Source organism: Notamacropus eugenii, chromosome 1 (genome assembly GCF_028372415.1).
Source record: "Notamacropus eugenii isolate mMacEug1 chromosome 1, mMacEug1.pri_v2, whole genome shotgun sequence".
NCBI lineage: Eukaryota > Metazoa > Chordata > Mammalia > Diprotodontia > Macropodidae > Notamacropus > Notamacropus eugenii.
In genome coordinates this window covers 276,972,464-276,981,165 of record NC_092872.1, presented here as the reverse complement: position 1 = coordinate 276,981,165, position 8,702 = coordinate 276,972,464, and the positions used below count along the sequence as shown (strand labels likewise).

The 8,702-nt window shown below is 46.4% G+C and overlaps 1 protein-coding gene across 1 annotated transcript; it reads left to right on the top strand.

Annotated features, from left to right (window-relative positions):
• The first annotated feature begins 488 nt into the window (after positions 1 to 488).
• On the top strand, positions 489 to 6,360 carry DKK1 (dickkopf WNT signaling pathway inhibitor 1). Its single transcript, XM_072628921.1, has 4 exons — positions 489 to 1,080; positions 2,004 to 2,193; positions 4,320 to 4,454; positions 5,744 to 6,360. The coding sequence occupies exons 1-4, from the start codon at positions 787 to 789 to the stop codon at positions 5,992 to 5,994; spliced, it is 870 nt and encodes a 289-aa protein (XP_072485022.1). The 5' UTR covers positions 489 to 786; the 3' UTR covers positions 5,995 to 6,360.
• The last annotated feature ends 2,342 nt before the right edge of the window (positions 6,361 to 8,702 follow it).

The following is an 8,702-nucleotide window of genomic DNA, read 5'->3' as shown; positions in this document are numbered from 1 at the left end:
ACAATATGCCTAGTGTGAGCAAAAAGCGCCTTACAGTATACCGGAGAGGGAAAGAAAACGGACTTGGCGCGCTAAGGAAGGTTCACTGGGGCTAAAAAGTGTCTCCGATGGCGGGGCCTGGTGATCCTGGTTCAGGGTGCGGCCAAGGGTCCCAGGAGTTCCCCTCTCTTAATTAAGTCCTGGGCAACTTGGGAAAGCTGGATTCTTCCCCGGGCGGAAGCCCAGAGCGCTTGCCCACCGCCTAGGAAGCTGGGACCAGAAGCAGGAGGGGGAAGGGGGGAAAGGGAGAGGAGAAAGGAGAAGAGGGGAGGGGAGGGGCAACCCCATCCCCCTCTTCTTCCTCCCCCATCCCGCGTAGGCACTCACACACCCCCTCCCAGCCCCTCTCCAAGGCTTTGAAATACCATCCCGGGCTTTGTAGTGGCCCCCGAGGGGGCGGGCAGAGCCAGGGCCCGGGAGTATAAAGGCGGCGGCGGTGGCAGGAACCCGGGACAGAGCTGCCTGCCTGCCCATGCAACAGCGCTAGCGAGTTCTGGTTGGCTCGTCTTGGGCTGCTCTCGGCTTGCCGCTATTGCCGCGACTAAGAGCCGGGGAGCCCGGGGAGCCTAGAGTGGCCGAAGCCGGGCAGTGAGTCAGCCGAGCCCGGAGCCAGCAAGCTGCGTCCCAGGACTTGCTTCCCACGGGGCTGTCTGTGCGCTCCCTCTGCTCCGCGTCTGCGTTTGTCTGTGTCTGTTTCTCTCTCTCAGCCTGTCTATCTGCCTCTTCCTCGTCATCACTACATCCAAGATGCCAGCCCTGGCACCCGCTCTGGCTGCGGGGGCGGCTCGGTTTCTTCTGGCTCTTGCCGCGGCTCTCTGCTGCCCGCCGTGCGCTCCGGCAGCCGCGACGCTGAACACTGTGTTGGTGAACTCCAATGCCATCAAGAACGGTCACTCGGGACCCGGTGGCGGAGGCGGCGGTGGCGGTGGCGGCGGCAGCAGTGCGGGGCTGGTCCCCTTCTGGGCAGTCAGCGTGGCGCCCGGAGACAGTGTTCTGTTCGACAGACCCAACGGGTACATGCACGTGGACAACAAACACCAGGTGGGCACCTTGCTCGGGGACCACCCTGGATTGTGGCGGAGGGGAAGGGGTGGTGGGAAGACGGGAAGCACTAGGCTGGGCATCAGAGAGTTCTTGTGCTGGCTCCGGACTGACGGAGAGGGATCGCAGGGAAATGCTCCTGGGAGTGAACTCTAGACGAATTGGGTGGGGATATTCCTGGTGCGGGCGTAGTGGGGCTCCAGGAGCTTTCTGAGAAAGCGAGTGATGACGGTGTGATGGCTAAGAGGTGCGGGGAGAACTAGGCGTGTAATGGGCGAACTCTGGTCTGGGATGCGGAGGATGCCTGGCCCACAACAGCTTTGCCACCTACTTCCCAACGAGCCCTTAGTCCTAGCGAACCAGCTGGTTCAAATCCAGAATTTTAGGGAGAGAATCAGAGCTGGAAAGATGGAAGGGACTTTCCAAGTCATTAAGTCCAACCCCTTTATTTCACAACTAACAGAAATTGAGATTCAGAAGGGGGTGGGAGTGGACGTAACATTAGCCAAATCACACAGGTAGTCAGGAGCAGCTCTAGCATTCTCGCCGGCGCAGGTTGCTGTGAACATCAGTTCTTTCTTCTGTACAATTCAGATAGTTGGATCTGGACGGTCCCTTTCAGCTCAAAGTAGACCATCAACATGCCTACTGTATGCTAGACACTGGAATGAACACCATGGTTATTCAAAGACAGAAGTGAAATACTCCAATCGCCTGGGTGCAGATTCTAGCTTTGTTTTTTTTGTGAGCTGTGTGAGCTGTGTGACCTAGAGAAAGTGATTTAACCTCTTGGGGCCTCAGTTTCCTCTTTTGTAAAGTAAGGATTTGTGGCGGGAGGCTCTTCAAGGCAGATCCTTGCAGTTTCAACTCCAACTTCTTTGCCTGCTCTAAGGTCTCACCACGCCCTCATCTTCTCTCTTCAGCAACATTTTATGTGTGTGGATGACAAGGATTGCGGTCTGGAAGAGTACTGCGACATTGGCTCCCGGGGCGGCAGGAGCCCAGGCGGCGGGGGCGGCAGCATTGGGGTGCAGATCTGCCTACCCTGCCGGAAGCGCCGCCGGCGCTGCCAGCGGACTGTCATGTGCTGTCCGGGAAACTACTGCAGCAACGGTGAGTTGTCGGGACGCCCTCCTGGACTCCCGTGTGGGCCTCACCTGGGCCTCACCTGGCTCCATCTGGTACTGCCTTAACTTGGTCCCTGGGGGGAAATTTGGAGCACTGGAGCCCTCTCCCCACGTCGGGAGACCACATAGCAGGTCACAGCTTCTGAAGAAAAAACGTTTAACTTTCTCCCATTTAGGAAGAGAGGGAGGAGAAGGCAGGAAGACTGGCTCTAGAGAGCTTACCTTGGCATTTCTATTTCTGATAGCACCCAGCAAAAGAGCATGCCAACCTTAAGTGTGCCACAGAAACGATTAGTAGTAGTGGTGGTGGTGGTGGTGGTGGTTGTAGTAGTAGTAGTAATTGGGCCAATCTAGTAGAGTAAAAAGAAAGATGTTTGGAGTCAGCAGCAGCATTTGAATCCTGGTCCTGACACTGTACTGCCTTTGTAACCCCAAGGTCAAGAGCCTTGTCCTACCCCTGTCCCCCTTTCCCCTCCAGCTGCTTTTGTACTCCTGTAAAATGAGGTTTTGGATTCTATACTTTCTTTTTTGGGTCCCTTGCCAGTCTAAAACCTAGAGTGCAATGGGGGCACAATGGACCAAGTTCTGGCCTTGCGATCAGAAATCCAAGGCGTCTGGTTTCAAACGTTTGCTTATTAGCTGTACAAGTCTGGGAAAGTCACTTAAGTTCTTTACACCTCAGTTTCCTCCTGCGTATATCTTGGCTGTATGTAGCTCTTTATGTCAATCCTCTCTCCCCCCCCCCCCCCCCCCCAGTAGATTGTGAGTCCCTTGAGGGCAAGGACTGCCTTTTGCTTTTCTTTGGCTTGGCACAGAATAGGTACTTAATAGATGTTAAATGATAATAATAGCATTAATTTCAAAGTGTAGTTGGGAGGCTCAACTATCACTACTACTACTACCTCCATCACCACTACCACCACCACCCTAAAGTTATTAGCCCCCATTTAGAAACTCAAGTTACTTTATTATTCAAATTACTAGTCTCTCAATAAAGCTTTGGTTTGTAGTACAGAATTATGTACATGAGAAAGGGGTCCCAGAGCAACATCAAGTGGAGCTGAGGGTACTTAAATTGTTATTTATTTTATTTTCACATTTGTTTGCATTTAAATAGAAATAGACCTGTTGAAATGCTCTTTGATTTACACATGACATCTCCTTTATGGAATTATCCAATGAGTACAGTAAATGACTCTTGCTTCAAAAGAGCATTCATGGTCCTGTGGAAAGAATGACTCTGAAGTCTGAAGGCTTAGGTTCCAATCTTGCTTCTGATACTAGAGCTTTGATCCTCTGAATGTGCGTAAGAACAAAGATTTATCTTCAGGGAATCTCCAAGATCATCTAATCTTCTTGTATAGTTCAATAGGAGACCCTAACATGGAGTTAGCAGGTTTGGCTTCCCAACTTGACTTTGTCCTTTTCCTACCATGTGACCTTGGGCAAGTAAATGGTTTCCTCATCCATAAAATAAGACCTGGTGACCTCTGAGGCCCATTGGAGCCCTAGATCTGATACTATGATTAGCTGTCCTCCCTGGTCCCTCCCACCTCTCCATCTCAGATCCCACTGATGTTGAATTAAGACCTAAGGATCCAGCAACTTGGGCAGAGTCCCGGGAGTAGTAAGTGGATCATCGAGGATTTGAACTGGGGTCTTCTGACTGAATTCAGAATTCTTTCATCTGAGTCATGCTTTAGATAGGCAACACAATACTTATGTGTATGTGTGAGTGTGTTTTTAATTTGGTGGCACAAACCTCAAAACCTCCAATTCTCCTCCCCAAATCAGTATGTTCCCATATATTCAGTTGTACACAGAAAGTGCTTTAAAGAGTCTGGATTCTGGCCTGTGTTGCTGTATATGATTGTTAGGGACACTCATCACTACTGCTGTGACCTCTTGGTTCTTTTGGGTCCCCTTCTAAAAATGAGAAGGTTGTAACTGATAACCTCTAAACTCCCTTCAAGCTTATATCTTCACCTCTATTGTAAACTGAGAGAGGGAGTTTTGGGGGACATGGAAAATGATGGTTCACTGAAGGGGGTATCACCATGCACATCTGAGACAGAGACTTTAGCCTTTGACCAGTGCCTCTTGCTTTTTTAGGGATATGTGTACCTTTGGATCAGAACCACTTACATGCAGTAGAAATGGATGAGATGACCACAGAACCGGTGAATCATGATCACAGTCTCTTGGAAGGCCAGCCTAGGAGGACCACTCCATCTGCCAAGACCAAAGGTGAGGGAATATATGAGTCTCCTCCCTTCCAGTGAAGGTGTCCTGCTCTCCTCCCCAAGCAGCAAGGACAGACCTCTGGATTTAGGATCGGAGACCAGGATTGTAATCCCAACTCTGTTACTAGCTGCTAGTAAGTAGCTTCTCTAGATCCCAGGGCAATGGGGTACTGAGATATAGTGGAAAGTGTACTAAGTTTGTTCTTAGAGGACTTGGCAATCTATGTGACCTTGGGAAAGTCTTTTAAAATCTCTGAGCCTCAGTTTCCTTAATTAAAAAATGCGGATATTGGACTAAATGTTCCCTCTACCTCCAAAACTATATGATTTTATGAATCACAGTCTCAAGAATTAGAAACTTTACTAGGAACCAACCAGTCCAAGGACTTTTCTGGACAAGAATCCCTTTCAACCCTACCCGTCAATTGGTTATTCAGCCTCTAACTGAAGTCATCAAAGGGGACCCAATTCCTGGGACAGTTCTTATTGTCAAGTTGTTTGGTGTTTTTCCCCCCTGAGGTCAAGCCTAAATTGACCTCTGCCACACCCACCCAATGCTCCTTGGTCCCATCTCAAAGAGATATTATTTTCAAACAGTGCTTATAGCACAGTACCTCTGCACACCATAAGCGCTACATAAATGTTTATTCCCCTTCCCCAACTCAGGTCAAAAAGTAGAAGTCTAATTCCTCTTCTCCATCAAAAACAGTTTCAGTCAAATGGAAATATCTATACTACCTACCCCATAGTGTTGTTATGAGAAAGAAAGACGTCATAGGGTGAATTTAGAGTCCAAGGATCTAAGTCTTAGTTCTGACTCCGCTGCTTACTACCTGGGCAAGTCACTTATATGGGTCTCAGCTTCTTTATTTGTCAAGTGAAGAGATTAAACTAGATGGCCTCTGGGATCTTTTCCAGGAGAAACCAATGATCTGAGAGCACTATTTAAGCAGAAATTATTGTGGCCCAGAACAGTTATTTCACTGACATAAGAAATCACCGCCACTGATATAGACCACTGCTTCTTGTACAGACAGTTGTCTGAGGTACTGAGGGGTTAAATGACTGGCCCCTGGTCACTTAATGACTACGTTCAGAAGCAGGACGTTAACCTGGGTTTTCTTCCCTCCAAAGGCTTGTCTTCTTTACACGCAATCATGCTTCCTCTCCCTGAGGTGGGTGTCTCTGGGAATGGAACTTCCCCGAGGGCAGGAATCGGTTTTCTCTTTGTCCTTGGTAAATGCTCTCCGGCTGCCTGATTCTCAGCACTTCTCACTTTCATCTCTTCCCCAGGTCAGGAAGGTGCGGTTTGCCTCCGCTCCTCCGACTGTGCCGACGGCCTCTGCTGTGCTCGGCATTTCTGGTCCAAGATCTGCAAGCCAGTGCTCAAGGAAGGTCAGGTATGCACCAAGCACAGAAGAAAAGGCTCTCACGGACTGGAGATTTTCCAGCGCTGTTTCTGTGCGGAAGGCCTGTCCTGCCGAGTCCAGAAAGATCACTTAACCAACAACGCTTCCAGGCTTCATACCTGCCAGACACATTGAGCGGCTCTCGCGCACGGCGGCTCGCCAGCGACTCCCGTGTTTGACATCGAACCTTTACACGAAGGACACATTCAGTGTTTACAGTTGCACTCTCCAAATGCTCCTTCCGGAAGCCTGGAGTGCAAAAAACGGCTTTGTTTCTGTAGGGAACGAACTCTGTCTAATGACTGTTTGCAGTAAATTACTGTTGTAAATATCCAATGTAGCATTTCCTTGTACATGATTCCAAACTTTTAATTATTTTTCTAAAAGTGCTGCATTCTTCACAATTTACCCACAACCTGTAAATTTTGTACACACTGGTGATGTTATCTTGAGTCTGATAAATGTTCTATTTTTAATTGAAATAAATGGTTTCCGCTGAAAGGCTTTGCCTTCTCCTTTTGTTAAGCGGAGGTGAGTGCTCAGAAGGGTCATTTCCCTTTAAGGAATTGTAAAAGAAAAATCTAGAGAAGCACCCCTTCATTTTAGGGACAAGGACAAATTAAGTGAGGTCACAAAGGCAGTAGGCAATAACTCCTTCAAACCCTCTGACTCCAAATGCAACTCCACTTCACCCAAACAGGGATGGGATGACGGGCTTGGAGTTAGGAACAACTGCTTTCTACACCTCTGACCTCAAGAGCGCTGGTAACACTGGGCAAAGTGGATTTTATCCTGGTACTTTAGACAATTTCCTAAGACTTTTCAGACATTTAGACCAGTAAGTTCCTTGGGGGAGGAAGTTCCCGAATCAGAAGTTATCAAGTTGTCCAAAATCACATCTTTCTCCTCTCTTTGACGAACTCATCATACTTAAGTATCTTGAACTACAAGAACCTGCTTTCCAGCTAAAGGGGGAAGGGTCTGTAGTTAGGTCAGGGAAGACTCTGGTTCATTCAAATATTCTTATCTCCAGCAGTCTCAGAAATACCACTGTTCATTTACTGTCTGGAAAAATCACAAGTCAAAATTAATTGTGATATAATTTATCTTTCATTTTCTTTGGTTTGTTTACAATGACAGAAAATACGTGATGATTTTCAGGGCTATTATGGGGCAAGATATAATCAAAATCTAAGATGATGTCATCAGCTCCTACTGATAAAAAGCAAAAATCTCCAAATGAAATCTTAAAGGACTTGATGAGACCAAATAGCTCACATTCCTCTAGTGTTTCATGGTTTGGAAAGCATTTTCTCTAAATGACACAATTATCCCTCTATGGATGAGATAATAAACCCCTGCCCTCTAAAAGACTAATTTCTAAATATAACTTACATTTCTATCCCACTTTAAGATTTACAAAACCCTTTCTTCCACATCAGCCTGATCAGGGAGTCTGAACATTATTATACTCATTCTACATATGAAAAGCATTGATCTGGTGAGGTGTAGTGACTGGTCCAAAATCATACAGGAAGGAGATGTCAGAACCAAGTTCTGAACCAAGATCTGACTCCAAGCTGAAAGCCCTTTATGCTCTACTCTACATCAACCTTAAGACCCAATTAATGACATTTAGAACCAAATGCATAGAATAAACCTAGGAGTAATGTTGCACATTTGGAAAGCATTTGGAGGAATTCAAATTCAGCTAATGAACCAAAGGGCAGATGGACAGGTCTAGGAGCTGAAGAAAACAACTGAAAATATCTTAAAGGTTAAGAGAGGTGTGGAACACCTTTGGCCTCAAGGCCATGTGTTCTGTGAAGTTTGGATTCAGTGACCACCTGTGGCCTCAAGGCAATGGTTTCCCACTCCTGAGTTAGAAAGATGCCACTGGTACTGACTGAATAACCAATGAAAGCATGTATTTTCTGGGGCTGTGTGCCTATTTCAAATTTTGCTGAAGATTGACTCCTGCCATTAGAAGACTAATAAGACATTTAATTTTTCTTCCTTGGCATTTTGCCTTGCCAAATATGACTGAATTTTGACTCCACCATCCATATTCCTTTCCTGTGATAAAATAGGGAATCCAAAACTGACTCAAACCTTCAAATCTCAATTAGCAGCTTTCTCTTCGCTCCCACAAATTCTACATGGGTATCCAGTCTACATTGGCATTTCTCTAATTTTCTCAATGTGGAGTACGTGGGAGCTAAGTCTCTGTCACCCATTGTTTTTTCTCTACCCAAATCCAACTAAACAATTTACTTATTTTGGTCCAGGCCTGTGGTTTTATCAAATTAAAATCTTTTACCACCACTTATGGTCTAAAATCAAATTCTTAAACCAGTATCCATAATCCCTCAAGGGGATTGAGTTGGAGAGGGAAGCATCCAAAAACTTGGATGGGAAAAATTGCATTTTTATTGTCATGAACCTTTAGCATTGCCTTCAATTATTTAAAAACATGATTCTTAGATAGTGTCTTTAGACCTTACTAGATTACCTGAGGAGTCCATGATGCAGAACTGTTTCCTAGAGAATTGTCTAGGGTATTGAAAGGTTAATTGAGTTGGCCTTTGTTGGATGCTCAAGGGAGGACTTGAACTCAGTCTCTTCTGACTTGTCCATGACATCATATTCCCTCTCATTTCATCCATATATATTTTTGATGCTGTCTGGTTTATATGGAAGAGAGGGAGAGGAGCCCTTATCATTCCGCTCAATTCTTGTCTTTCCATACCCAGAAAACTCAGAGCTCTGGACATTTAAAAAAATAGTGACTGAACAAGCTCAAAAAAAAAAAATTCTAAGCTTTTCAACCAGAAATGGCAATT

What these genes read in the sequence shown, in the direction of transcription:
- DKK1 (XM_072628921.1), top strand. Translation starts at nt 787, where the DNA reads ATGCCAGCCCTGGCACCCGCTCTGGCTGCGGGGGCGGCTCGGTTTCTT. An exon ending in ACGTGGACAACAAACACCAG is followed by an intron (nt 1,081 to 2,003) that starts GTGGGCACCTTG and finishes TTCTCTCTTCAG; the next exon opens with CAACATTTTATGTGTGTGGA. An exon ending in GGGAAACTACTGCAGCAACG is followed by an intron (nt 2,194 to 4,319) that starts GTGAGTTGTCGG and finishes TTGCTTTTTTAG; the next exon opens with GGATATGTGTACCTTTGGAT.